The 14,806-nt window shown below is 47.7% G+C and overlaps 1 protein-coding gene across 1 annotated transcript in view; it reads right to left on the reverse strand.

Annotated features, from left to right (window-relative positions):
- Positions 1-14,806, reverse strand: part of GRK3 (G protein-coupled receptor kinase 3) — a 141,312-nt gene that overhangs the window by 57,641 nt on the left and 68,865 nt on the right. Inside the window, exons 4-8 of the mRNA XM_075534361.1 lie at positions 13,557-13,658; positions 9,268-9,342; positions 7,239-7,300; positions 4,603-4,654; positions 2,965-3,056 (exon numbers count right to left, since the gene is read on the reverse strand). Of these exons, the coding sequence (XP_075390476.1) occupies positions 2,965-3,056; positions 4,603-4,654; positions 7,239-7,300; positions 9,268-9,342; positions 13,557-13,658 (383 nt within the window). The remainder of the gene's footprint in view (positions 1-2,964; positions 3,057-4,602; positions 4,655-7,238; positions 7,301-9,267; positions 9,343-13,556; positions 13,659-14,806) is intronic.

Here is a 14,806-nt window from a genome sequence, read left to right on the forward strand (position 1 = left end):
CCCAAGCAATGCTAAGATCTTTTTATCATTATTTAAGGAGACATCCCAGGGAAAGACAGCACCCGTGTGGAGAGAGAAGAAATTCCGTGAAGTAACATTTACATACATTGCTTCTGCCGAATGCTATTGCCGCAGGAGACAGACACAGTTTTCTACTCTGTAAAGAGTTAGAGCCTAGGAAAAGCACAGGAGCGGTTCTGCCTTGTCCCTAAAGGGTGGCTAGGCATTTTAATCGACCCAATGACCGGGAGCTTGAGTTTAGTGCTATTGTACGTGTGTGTACATAGGTGTGGAGGGATACGATTTAACAGGGGGGAAGAATTCCAGTTGCCACTGAGTCTATTCAAATTCCAGGATGCCCAAGTAAGATGGGGCCATCCAGAGTGGTCAATGCAGGTTTTCCTTTCTGAAGTTGCTCAAAGGCCTTGCTCTCATTGCATCTCTGGGTGGACTCAAACCCCCAAGCTTTTGGTGAGTGGCCAGCATGTTAACCATTGGTGCCATGCAGGGACACAGGACTCAGCAGGGGTTCCATTTGTAGAAAGTGTGTATCATGGAAGATTCTAAAGAGTGATTGTCAGTTAAGACGGGAGAGGAACCAGGCTTTCAAAAAAAAGGCCCATTCCAAATGCTCTTTCACCGATTAGGCTTGAATCTTGTCAATTATCTCAGGTGATAAAATGGTTATGGAAGATTTTTATAGTATTAAACCAAGCCAAATGCACTACCATCAAGTCAATGCCAACTCTCAGTGACCACATATGACATGGTGGACTTGCCCCTATGGGCTTCTGAGGCTGTAACTGTACCAGAGCAGAAAGGCCCATCTTTCTCCCTCAGAGTGGCTGGTGGCTGAGAACTGCTGATCTTATGGTTAGCACCTCGGCAAGTTACTTGAGGAAAAGTAGTGTACAACTTGAGATGATTGAAAACTTGGGACAAATTCCTATTAGAAAAATTGAGGCACAGATTTTTAAAAATCGAGGGTAGCGGGTGGGGAGCATTCTTTGGCAGTTACCAGGGTAGGGAAAGGGAAGGGAAAGCCAATTACTAAGTAGCAGGTAGGGACATACTCGCGTGGGGGAAGGGAAGGACAGTAAAGGTGAGATCAGCACTGAATGACCAGCGCAAAGGGAGCACCAGGGACAAGAAATGAGGTAAAGGCAACAGAAGTACCTACCTACTACTACACAGCAATGCTGCCCTTGACTCCGTAACAGCCCGCTCTGAGTCTGTGAGCGGATGCGCTCCAGCTGAACAAGGTGGGAAGGATGCTAAGACTAATCTAACGCAGAGGGCAGGAGGGGGGCAGAAAAATCACTGCCAGTGGGTCTACTGCAATCGATGGTGACCCTTTATAGGTTCCCATGGGTGGAACTCTGTATGGGAGCAGAAAGTCGCATCTTTCACCCTTGGAGCAGCAGGTGGTTTTGAACTGCTGACCTTGAGGTTAGCAGACCAACTTGTAACCCACTACACATCACCAGGGGACTGCACCCACAAATATATATGGGCGTGACTGAAGTGTTTCTACAAATGTCTTTACAAATACTGAAATATGTCCATGAATATAGAACTTCCAAATTTTTCATTCCAAATTCACTGCCATCACGACTCACGGTGACCCCACAGGACAGGGTAGAACTGCCCCGGTGGGTTCCCAAGGCTGTAACTCTCTTTGGGAGTAGAAAGCCCTGTCTTTCTGCAGAGGAGCAGTTGGTTATTTCAAACTGCTGACCTTGTGGATCATAGCAGAACAATGAGTCACAACTCCATCAGGGATCTTTGGTAGAACTTACAGGGGAAAAGTCATGAACACTTTTTACCCATAGGCAAACGCTGTGGGGGGAATGAGGGGCTGGGGCCTGGGAATCAGGACCATAGTTGTGGATGATACACAGTATCCACAAAGAGAGTGTTCTGGACAGTGTTCTCCAATTCTGGCCAGTAAGGCCCGGGACCTTCAGGTTTGCGAGTGGCCATCAAAGGTGTAACTGCGGAGCTCTCCCTCTTCCATGGCGAATGGGCCAATGAGCCAGGGACAAGACGGGCTGGAGCAGAAGCTGTGTGACAAGTTACACCGAGCTGGGCCTGCTGCACACGGTTCCGTTTCTGGTTTCATCTCGGATGCACCGACGCTCACCAGCCAGACGTACGACTCGGCAGCAGCTGCCATCGAGTTGGTTCCTGCAGATTTCCCCTCTGCCCGACCCTGCCTCCCACCCCCAGCATGCCAGAGTAGGACTCTGCTCCATGGGGTTGTCTGGGGCTAGGATATTTGGAGAGAATAGACTACCAGGTCTTTCTTCCCAGGCACCTTTTGGTGGGTTCCAACGGCCCATCTTTGGGTTAATGGCTCCAGTGCTTAACTCTCAGTGCCACCCAGGGACTTCCTGAAGAAGACACAGTCCCCTAGGTGGCATCGTGCGCTAGGTTGTGGGCGCTAACCACATGGTTGGCAGTTCACATGCACGGCCCACTCCAAGAAAGGAAGACGAAGTTGGCTGCTTGCACAAGGATTGACAGGCTCAGACACTCTACGTGGGGTAGCAGTGAGTCAGAATCAATTTGGTGGCAGTAAGTTCGGGATTTTGGAATTTCTGGCTGAGAAAAATGAACCCCTTTGGATCACCAGCCACCATACTTTTATGTAGGGATATCCTTTGGACACAAACCAAAAAAATCCTCTTACTATTTCTGGTCAAACAAAACACACACCCAAACCAAAAAAACAAAAGACCTCACACTCACTGCCATTGAGTCCTTTCTGACTCATGGCAACTCCTCAGGACAGGCTACAACGGCCCTGTGGGATTCCGAGATGGTCACGTTTACCGGGGCAGAAAGCCCCTCCCATGCAGCAGCGGGTAGTTGCGAAAGGCCCTCTGTGTGGTTAGCAGCCCGCTTGTTACCACGACGCCACCAGAGCTGCACACACACCCACACGTCAGGTCAGAAGCTTACATTTTTCCAGTGTCTGCTTTCCTGCAACCATACACTTCGCCAAATCCTCCACGTCCAATGATCCTATGCACACTGAAATCATTCATGGTCAGCTGTGAAGTCGAAATGCAAAAGGAGGAGGTGAAACGGCATGAAAGCCACATTCTGAGAAGTACCGCTGGTCTCTTCTTTTCAGGCAACTTAGAGAGTTTATGTAAAATAGCAGCTCTTAGTTCTCAACTTAGGATCTAACACCTAGCTTTGAGGTATCACCTATCCTTCCCACGAATCCTCGCTTGATCAGACCCTGCTACATCTTGCTCCTGCAGCACCATTGCTGGCTTCGAACTGCCAGTCCTCTGGGTCACAGCTGAGCACTTCAACCTTGTTGCCGCCAGGACACCTTTAGAAGCCATGACTCCCATTGAAAGACTGGATGCACAAGGGTGATGGAACCTTCTAGTACCTTCTTCTGCTCTACCTCTGAAGTAAAAGGGTGCCCCATGGAAGCACATGAGAAAAGGCCTGGTGGGAGCTGGGAGAGAGGGCTTCTCCTGCCAGTGAGTGAAAAATTGATGACTGAGAAGGTCCAGGCACTCCCAGGGTAAAACCACCGAGTCCCTGTTTTCCGGGAGTGGGCCACGTGCTCAGACACCTAGGCAGACTGAACTTTCCACCTGTGACAATTGGCCATGTGGGCACAAAGCAGGAGTAGAAGTGAGTGAAGGTTTCATCCCCAAGCACATGCCCGCCCAGTGCCCCCAGTCACAAACAGACAGTGATCCTGACATGGCAGCATCTGTCCATCTGTTTCACTTCCCGGTGAACTAAGAGTCAGTCTCCGGGGTGTTCTCCTCACCCCACACACAGCCCCGGGGGAGGTGCCAGGGTCGCAGCCAGGTGGTGGGCACTGGGCCCACAGGCTTCACGCTGATTCCTGGGGTCTGTCAGGACATGCAGCCTCATGTATTTGCCCGAGAAAAAAAAAAACCAAAGAGATCCAAAGACTGTTTTTAAAATATGCACCGTGGCCTTTTTTGCCTTCCAAATCCCACCAGGAAACATCACGGGGAAGGAGGTAAGAAGCCTCCCAACAATAGCAGCATTCAAGGGCAACGTTTTTAGAAACATTTAATTGATTATTTTCTCGGCCCCATTGCAAGCTGGTGCCAGGAGGATGTGGGGGAGCATCCCCATATAAAGCTGTGTACCCCGTTACCTGACGTGTCAAGAGTCGGTCCCTCCCTGAATCCCTCAGGGCTAGCGGTACACATGAGACTATGACAGCTACAGAAATTAACTAGATAGGAGATGCATCTGTACTGCTGTTCCTGTTAGAGGGACAAGTGCTGCTTAAAGGGAGCTTTGTCACCTCAACCAGTACATCCCTATGTGGCCATGACAAGGGACATGACCATGACAATGAGAAGTCACATGGTTCATAAGCTGTAAAGCCTATGGCTCTCAGTAGACTATCTGAACTACTCCAGGGACCACTCACCAAAGTAAACTATTTCCTCACAAGAGTAAGCCAGAGAATCTTTTCATGAAAAATAAATTAAAAATAGAGGGGGCTGGGAAGAAAGGGAGGGAAGGAGGGAGGGGAAAAAAGAAGGAAGGAAAAGAAAAAAAGAAGGAAGGGAGAAAGAGGATACTTACATGGATATTTAGCTCTACATTTTTCCACTGACAGAATCTAGTGAACTTGTCACTGAAAAAGAAAGCCAATCGTTATTTGTTGAGGTGACGGCAGCCAGCGGGTTGTAGAGCAGAGCGGTGCTCTAGCACAAAGCAGGATTATAAGACTTGTTCTGTTTCAAGAGTTGCTTGGTTTTGCTTTGTTGGGGTGTCTGCTTGTCTTCTCTCAATATTAACAGCCCAGCTGGTACTGGTGGCTCCCCCTTGTGGCTCACCGGAAGGGTGCCGTTCTGACTGTCACCTGCTAGGGCCATAGGTTCCCCCTGCCTCTCAGAGAAGCAGCATGAGCCACGAGGGCCATCTCACTTTGGTCCCTTATGTAACCCAAGCCATCAAAAAGTGATGGTGTCCACACACCATCGACCTGAGACTATGGAGGAGACAGCCTACCATGCTTGAGTTCACAAGAATGTCTATTTTTTTCAATATGTTCTGTGATATGATTGACTGTGGAATTGTATGATATTTGGATTATGTCCCAATAAAAACATCATTTTTAAAGAACGAATACTCACGAAATGCAAGGGATAGAAAAGATCAATTAAAAGTTAAGAATGTCTATTTTTGTGTAGGTTGCAAACAATGAGATACAGGCTGGACGCATTTCAAGTGCTTCAGTAGTGACACGGGGTGTGGTGGTAGTGGCCTTTGAGTGGATTCTGACGCACAGTGACCCCACAGGACACAGTAGAACTGGGCAGCTCAGGTTCTTGATGTGTTAACATTTCATGACAAAAGTACCAGGTACCTATGGGTACACTTGAACCTCCAGCCTTCCAGGTACCATCCAAGTACCAGCCAGGTACCAGCCAGGTACCAGCCAAGCATATCAACCCTCTTGCCAAGGGACACCTTCACAGGGATCACATCAAAACTCTCTCATTGTCATTAAGTCAATACTGACTCATAGTGACCCTGTAGGACAGGGTAGAAGTGCCTTTGTGGGTTCCCGAGACTGTAACTCTTTACGAGAGTAGAAAGCCCTGTCTGTCTCCTGCAGAGTGGCTGATGATTACAAACTGTTGACCAGGTAGCTCACAGACCAGTGAGTAACCTCTAGGCCCACAGGACTCTCATATCAGAACTAGCCTGACTCAAGATTTAGGCAGGGCAAGATTGGTCCTACATTAATGGTGCCCCTGGCTCAGCTGTAACATCACTCCAAACCAGCAGCCCGGCCCTGGGCTTTGAACCATCTGCTTTGGGGAGCGGGGAGGGGTGGAGCAAGTTGTTGCTATTACACAGAAAAGCGTCATCAGCCCAGTTTCTCAAAGTACCGACTCTTTGCCAGGATAAAACCATCTCTTCAGAAAGAGTCAAATCACCACAAAACTCTCCTTTCTTTCTAATGACTGGTTCTGTGAAGATGTGGGCCAGAGGAGCAGGTACGGAGCAACTGCACGCTGCTTGGCAACAGTGGGGGAAACCCAATCATTCTGCTGGTCTGGAAATCAGCTAAGGTAGTGGAGGAAAGGACAGGCAATGGGAACATGGGCTCCGGTGCAGGTGGTCCAATGCCAGTCACGTGTTTACCTCAGAGGTAGCTCTCAGAAGACTGTTGACTTGTCCAACCGTCAGGCCCCTGGGAAGCTTAGGGGCAGGGCACTAGCATCATGGGAATGTAAGGATCTGATACGAAAGATACACTCTCTCCTGTGAGTTACCCCAAGGAGATCAACTAGCCAAAATCACAATATCCAAGGGGGCATCCAAGGGTCCCTGGGAAAAATCGGTTATCTTTCGAGACGATTTCCCCCTGAACTTTTTGAAGCTCCCTCATGACATTTACCAAAGCCCATCATGTGATTGTTCTGGTGGCTTAGACGTTACCTTGGTGCTGCGATACAAAGGAGTGGCAATTTGAAAGCACCAGCAGGTTGTCAGGAGAAAGCTTGGGCTCTCTATGCCTGTACACAGTCGCAGAAATCCACAGGGGGCGGGGAGTCACTATGAGTCAGCATTTATTCCATGGCAGTAAGTATGGTTTGGGAGGTAAATAATGACGTTCAGGCTTGTCTTACTTTGGGGCATATGAATTGAAACTCCCCAAACAATGGATCTGAAGGATTATGGTCATATGTTTGTTACAAAAAGATTCCCAATAGGTACGTTAATAGAGAGGTCCCTCTCGAGAGGCGTCCTCCAACTACGGCCCGCGGGCCACATGCAGCCCACCGAGGCCATTTATCTGGCCCGCCGGGTGTTTTTGCCCGGTTTGTTTTTTTACTTCAAAATAAGATATATGCAGTGTGCATAGGAATTTGTTCATAGTTCTTTTTTAAAACTATCGTCTGGCCCTCCAACAGGTCCGAGGGACAGTGACCTGGCCCCCTGTTTAAAAAGTTTGAGGACCCGTGCTCTAGACTAAAGTTTTAGGTCATACTAAAATGTTGAAAAGACAATAAGATAGGCATGCCCTAAATTATGATGTAAAATATTGAGGGAATAGTCTGGCACCGAGCCTGGCAGCTAGTAGAGGGTGATTAAATCCTTGCCGAATGAGTAAGTCAACACACAGTTCAAGGACGACACTTACTGAGGAAAGTGAGGGCTATGCAGCTACACAGGATTAAGAGTTTACATAGAAAGTTTCCTACCTTTCCAAAAATTTTTGAAAAATGTTGCCTCGAAGACTTTCACAGATTTCTTCTATATATGGCTAGAAAGGGGACAGGGGAGAAATCCCATACCATGTAAACAGGAACACATACAACTGACAAAGAAGAAACCAACAGGGGGCTTAGGCAAGAGAGGTAGCCAATTATACATCCCAACGTCATCCGGTGCCTTTCTTCCTGCCATTTGTTACAACTAGCGTGGATGGAGGACCAGGCGCCATAACTTTCCTTAATGGCTTTCTCCCATCAATGGCATGGACCATTGAGGACAGCGGTGGGGCTGGCTTAATTTGCCCACGGCTCTCCACCTAAGAGGTGAGGGTGTGGCAGCCAGCACCTGCGTAAAGATTGCAGACAAGGTGGTGGCTAAGCCAGGCTGAGGCTGCATTTCCTGGCTTACCTGTGCAAACCACATGGGAACAAGGACAATCTTCTCAAATCTCCTGCCCAGTAGGCACTGACGAAGCAGCCCAGTATCTTGAAGGCAAGGATCTTAAGGGATCTCTGTTATCTCTGTCTGGAACATGCTTGCTTTTTAATTTTCAGCGTCATAGATGATGCTTCAGAAAAAGCTCAAATCAGAAAAATATCCAGTGCCGTCTACCTGGCCCTATTCAAGGTGTGTGAGGCTGTGAATAGTGACAGGAGCAGACAGGCTCATCTCTCTCCCAAGGAGACGGAATTGGACCTTAGACCGAGCTTGTGGTTACCACCAGCCCAAAGCTTAGTCAATAGCAGACTTTGTCAGAGTCATAGATCCGGAGATAAGAGTTTCCCAATGCTCCATGTACTGGACAGGTTGTCTGCGCAGTGAGTTAAGGTTGGGTTGGTAAGACTAACTGCAAGGTTAGTACTTCAAACCCACCTGCCTGTTGGTGGCAAAGTGGCTACATGTTAAGTTGCTAACTGCAAGGTCAGAAGTTCAACACCACCAGCCATTCCTCCGAAGAGAGATGAGGGTTTCTACTGCCATGAAGAGATCCAGTCTAGGAAATCCACAGAAGCAGCTCTGCTGTGTCCTCTAGGTTCACTGTAAGTTGGCTTGGACTCATTGACAGTGAAGAATTTGGGGCTTTTCCTTTGTCTTCTAGCCTCTCCAAGGGAGGGAGATGAGGCAGTCTGACTCACAACCTCTAAAACCATTTGGAGCAGTTCTGCCCAGTCCTGAGGGGTCACGAGGAGTCAGAATCTGCTGGATGGCAGCACACACCATGTCAAAGTTGGTCCTAACACGAGAATATCAAGTCATCACTGGGTGCTGTTGAATCTATTTCCAACTCACAGAGAGGCCCCGTGAGACAGAGCCAACTACCCCACAGGGTGCTGTAGACCACAGACTTTATAGAAGGGATCTCTGAGGCCCATCGGTTAAGCACCCATGGGCGAGCCAAAAGGCTGGGGTTAGAAACCACCAGTGGCTCAGAGGGCGGAAGGCCTGGCCACCTGCAACTGTACAGATTACAGCCTCGGGAATGCAAGGAGGCAGCTCTCCTTTGTCAGGTGGGTCCACGATGCCAGCATGGACTGGCCAGATCCTGACACCCATAAGGATCTCTATGGAAGCAGAGACCGTTCTCCCTGGAAACTGTGGGATTCGAGCCTCCCGTCTCCTGGTGGGCAGCTGACCACTTTGCATCGTGATATTCTACCGGCAAGAATGGGTGAACAGTGGGCAGAAGTCACTGCCACCGGCCGGCAGCTTTTTTTCCTCCTGGAAATCTTGTCAACTCACCGCTCATTGCAGGTCCCCAAATGGTAACGTGTTGCCTGCAGATGGAAAAATGGCTCTCCTGCTATCCTTTTTCCTATACTGATTTACAGAAACACCCTGGAAAGCTCTGAGGGTCTTTTCGGGAAAGCCGTGACGGTGGCTGTTCGTCATCTGACTTCACTAAGAAGGCTCAGTTCTCCCAGAATGCTGTATGACAGGGTGCCCGTCACACACACGCACGTGTCCCAGGCGGGAGGCGCCAGGCACAGAGCAATTTTGCTGTAAACGTCTTCTTACCTGAAAAAGTGTAGGTGGCACTTGTTTCTGGGCGAGATGACTTTGGACATGTTCCACAGCTTGCTTAGAAAACAGCTTTGAAGAATCAAAAACAATGCAATTTTTTTCCACACACGCAAACATGTTTCTTAAAGACAACAGCACTCAACGAACCTCTGTATGTTACTCAACATCACGCTAGATCGGGGCCAGCAAACTTTGGGGACAGTAGAGCCAGTCCCGCTCCTCACAATTCAAAGATTATTCAAGAGACATAAGTACATGTTTACCAACGAATGACATCACTGTGATCTGAATAGTATCCTTTAAATGAAACTTGGATCATTTAATCTTCATGTTCAATTTCACACATAAAAGGCCGTTATGGCTCGGTCAAGAGCCACAGTTTGCTGACCTCTGCCCTAGATCATTCAACACAGAGCTTGCCAAATTGGTATGGCCTATTGACCCCTTTTCCGAAAAAAGGATTCTGTGTGTCACCTCCCCCTCCCCAGTCCCATTAAAAATAATGTTTGTACTGTAGCCCATCAACCAGGATAAAATATAAGCCTCCCCCCTCCATTGGGATTGTACCAGTGCCCTCCAGGGGGCAGCATCACCCACTTCGGGAAATAAAAATTTAACATAATGTTTACTCTGTCTATGGAGAATTAGCCAAAAACAAGGCTCCAAGAATTGATGGAATATCCAAGGAAATGTTTCAGAAAACAGAATAAGCACTTGGAAGCACTCACTCATCTCTGCTATTCCCATTCCAAAGCAAGGTGGCCCAACAGAATACTCAGGCTATAGAAGGATACGATTGATATCGTAAGCAAAGTAAAATTTTGCTGAAGATCATCCAACAACAGTTGCAACAACACATTGACAGGGAGGTGCCAAAAGTTCAGACTGGCCTCAGAAGAGGACGTAGCACAAGGGCTATCATTGCTGATGTCGGATGGATTTTTGGCTGAAGACAGAGAATACCAGAGAGATGTCTACTTGTGTTTCACTGACTATGCGAAGGCATTTGACTATGTGGACCATAACAAACTATGGATGACCTTGAGAAGAGTGGGAATTCCCGGATCCTTCATTGTGCTCATTGAGAACTTGCACATGGATCAAGAGGTGGCTGTGCAAACAGAACAAGGGAAGAGTGCATGGTTTAAAACTGGGAGCATCAGGGGTGAATCCTCTCATTAAACTTATTCAGTCTGTATGCTGGGCAGATCATCAGAGAAGCTGGATTTATGAAGAAGAGTGTAGCACCGGGATTGGAAGGAGGCTTATTAACAACCTGTGGTGTGCAGACAACACCACCTTGCTTGCTGAAAGGGAGAAAAACTAGAAGCACTCGCTCATGAAGATCCAGGATTGTAGTGGAGTATAACTCAGTGTCAGGAGGACCACAGTCCTCCCAAATGGACCAACGGGTAACACCATGATAAAGAGAGAAAAGGTTGACGTTGTCAAGGATTTCATCTTGCTTGGTTCCACAATCAATGCTCATGGAAGCAGCAGTCAAGAGACCCAAAGGTACATAGCATTAGGTAACTGTGCTGCATAAGACCTCTTTAGAGTATTGAAGAGCAAGGGGGTTACTTTGAGGACGAAGGTCCCCTGACCCAAGCCCCAGTCTTCTCCACTGCATCATATGCATGTGAAAGTTGGACACTGAAGGAGGCAGCCCACAGGAGGATAGATGCATTTGATGATGATGCTGGAGTAGAATCTTGAAAGCACCATGAACTGTCAAAAGGACAAAGAGATGTGTGTTTGAAGAAGTACAGCCAGAGAGCTCCTTAAAGGCAGGGATGGCAAGACTTCGTCTTACATCTTTTGGACATATTGTCAGGAGTGACCAGTCCCCGGAAAAGGACGTCATGTTGGGGAGAGAGGCAGCGACAGAGAGGAAGGCCCTTAAGGAGATGGACAGACACAGTGGCCGCACCACTGAGCTCAGGCACAGGAACACTCGTGAGGATGGCGCAGCACCATGTGGTGGTTCAGTCTGTTGCGCCCAGGGCTGCTGTGGGTCGGAACGGACTCGACAGCACCTAACACCAGCAACAACATCTATGGTGGTGTAGGGGTTACACCCCGGGCTGCTCACCACAAACTCCGCCGTTTGAAACCACACCCATTCTGTGGGATAAAAATGAGACTCTTTACCCCTGTACAGAGTTGCAGTCTGGGAAACCCACAGGGGCAGTTCTACCCTGCCCTGTAGGGTGGCTAGGAATCAGACCAGGCAGTGAGATGGTAATCAGAAGGCGCCCTGATGCTGCTAAGCTAGGCAGTGGACACCTAGTTAACTATAAGGTTGATGGTTCGAGCCTGCCAGACATTTCCTATAGGGAAAGATGAGGCTGTCTATTCCAATAAAGATTTACAGTCTCGGAAAGCCACAGCGGCAGTTCCACTCTGTCCTACAGGCCACCATGAGTTGGAAGGGACTCCATGGCAGTGTGGTCTTGGCTTGTGGGAATCATAGTAAAGCCTGCTGGATCTGCACAGGTGCGCTTAGCAAGCAAGTGTCTCAGATGGCCCTGGACATAGCTGTTGGACACCGAGTCCCAGGAGGTTACTATAACGACGTTGTGGCAGGAGTCTTGAGGGGTGCTGTGTGCATTGAGTGGATTTTTGATTCAGGGAGAGCCCACATGGCAGGGCAGAATTGGGGTGGGTTTTCTAAGCGGAGTAACCTTTAGAAACGGCATCAGCTCTTGCTCCCGCAGAGCCCCTGGAGGACCTCAGATCTCCAACCTTTTGGCTTCCAGCCAAGCACAAAGTGAACAGCCACAAGGGCTACTTACAAAGGAGCATGCTTTCACCTTATTGAAAGTCTGTAGGCTGTAAGAATTGTCTCGGCTAGACACCATGATTCAGATGCTAGGCGGGACTATGAACAATAACATCAAGATAATAACTTTGAACAGAGAGTGTTACCCACCCACAGACAACCATAAAGGGCTCTTTCCTGTCTCGGAACTCTAGGCTTATAGAAGCATCCAGATGCATCCATTGTCCAGGCCAGTCGCAGCCTACAGAACTTTCTGACCTGGATCTGGATCTCAACTACCCAATACAGGGTCACTAACCACAGGTGGTGACTTCGACCTTGAAATGTGACCCACAAAGAAACCAAGATACTAATATTTTAATTCCATTAATTTTTTTCTTGATGAAGTTATAGACTTTAACATAAACAGCCACAGGTATTGAAGGGATATTGAAAGGCCAAGGGACTGACAGAATAAACAAATGTGTCTTAGGACCAGAGAGTGTTTCGCTCTGTTGCACAGGGTCAACATGCTGGTGCCTAACATAAGGTGACCAGACGTCCTGCTTTTGGCGGGAGAGTCCCGATTTTTAACAATTTTTCCTGCGTCCTGTGGCGTTTTTAAAAAGTCCCAATTTTTGGAAAGAATACACAACAAGCTAGGGTACACAGTTTTCGGCTGCTGCTATTTTGCCAGGATATGATTTTAACAATGGTGTCCCGCTGGTGTCCCACTTTACCAATGTTAAAATCTGGTCACCTTAGCCTACCACCAACAATGTTGGACAGGGCAGAGCAGGACCATGGGGCTGACACTCTTCTAGAGAATGGTCTAGAGACACCACGTGATAAATTTCCATCACTCATTATCCACTTACTCTCGGCAGAATCATTTCCAGGGAACTGAATTAATCCCCGGAAACCAAATGAATCCCAATAGTCCACAGGTTAGCTGATTTACAAGGGAAAGAATAGTACATGAACTAATAAAATGAACACATTGATTCAGGCAATCATTTCTGATTTATCTTTAGAATATCTGATTCATGTCACCATTTAAGTATAGCTTAATGAGGTAACATTTCACGGTGACCCTCTATCTAGACAGCATAGAACTGCCCTTTTGGCTTTTTGAGACTGTAAATTTTGATGGGAGGGAATCGGCTGGTGGATTCAAACTGCCGACCTTGCAGTTGGCAGTCCAATGCGTAACCGATTATGTCATTGCCTCATGAGTTTTAATGAGAAAAAAAAAAAAGAACCCAAGAGCTCAACTTCCTTGACAAATAGTCTATCATCGAGACTAACCTCTTCCACTGGTACAAGTAAGCAACGTTATTTCACCACGTTTTGCGGTGAGAATATGAGAAGGCTTTTGGAAGGAAGTCAAAAGGATGTGAAGCACCAGCGCACCTGTCCGAATGAACCCAGTATTTCTCTTCCTTTCTCCAACATTCTGCCCCTGCGGGAAATCCTTGGCGTCTTCTCATCGCTTTGACCAGAACCATAAAGAGACACTTACGTGTGAGCACGATAGAAGCTCCTTCATGATATAGGTGTCGTAAATCTGCCGGCTCCGACAGAGCCGGTCTTCCTCATTGTCCAGCTTCTCATAGTCTTTAATCTGCAAGGTTGGAAAGGTAGCTGGGGTCAGGCAAGGCAGCTTTGGCACTTAGGAAATGACCAGCGAGGACTGGCCCAGGCAAGAAGCTGGACAGCAGAGAAGACAAAGGGTGTCTTAGGAGCCCTGGTGGCATAGTGGTTACGTTTGGGGCTGGTATCCAGAAGGTCAGCAGTTCAAAACCACAACCCTCAGCTTTTCTGAGGGAGAAAAATGAGACTTTCTACTCCCATAGAGTTAGAGTCTTGGAAACCACAAGGGGACGTTCTACCCCGTCCTACAGGGTTGCTATGAGTCGGAATCAATTGGATGGCAGTAAGTTAGGGACCAAAGAAACTGCTGCTTCTAAGGAGGTAACAATAAAGTTGGGAAGAAGCATATTGAACTAGAAGCACACTACACACAAACAAACAAACAAACACCTCACTGCCATCAAGTTGATACCAACTTATCTTTCTCCTTTGGAGCAGTTGCTGGGATTGAACTACCAATCTTGTGGTTGGCTCAGTATGTAGTCCATTATGCCACCACCCGAATCAACCAAACTCACTGCCATCGATTTGATTCCAACTCACAGGGCAGGACAGAACCATCCCTGTAGCTTTCTCTTTATAGGAGTGAGACTGTAACTCTTTGCAGGAGTAGAAAGCTAATCTTTCTCCAGTGGAGCAGCTGGTGGTTTCGAACTACTGACCTTGTGGTAAGCAGCCATTGTTTCCTCAAATGTACCTCATCACCTTAATGCTAATTCTCCTCTCCCAAGCACACCTAATTCAGAGACGGCCTCTCCTCAACTGCAGTGCCACAAGATAAACAGGTGCGGGGCGGGGGGGGGTATTGTTGGGAGAAATGTTGTCGGCATTCCTGCAGGGAGATTTCTTTTATGAATCTACTAAAACAAATAACCTACATTGGAAAGGAATGAATCTATAAATAAGAATACTGGTTTTTCAAGTTGGAACTTGAGACATTTGATAAAAATATTAACAAATGACTTGAAATACTATCATTTGCTTTTCTCAAGGGGAGGGAGAGCTGACTGCTGTACCAACATGCAAAACCATAAGCGAGGCTTAGAAATGTTTACCTTCTGTACAAACGGCCACAATTGCTTTCTGGGTTACTAACAGGAAGCCTGGGTCAGAGAATGA

Source organism: Tenrec ecaudatus, chromosome 16, assembly GCF_050624435.1.
Source record: "Tenrec ecaudatus isolate mTenEca1 chromosome 16, mTenEca1.hap1, whole genome shotgun sequence".
In the NCBI taxonomy this organism is placed as follows: domain Eukaryota; kingdom Metazoa; phylum Chordata; class Mammalia; order Afrosoricida; family Tenrecidae; genus Tenrec; species Tenrec ecaudatus.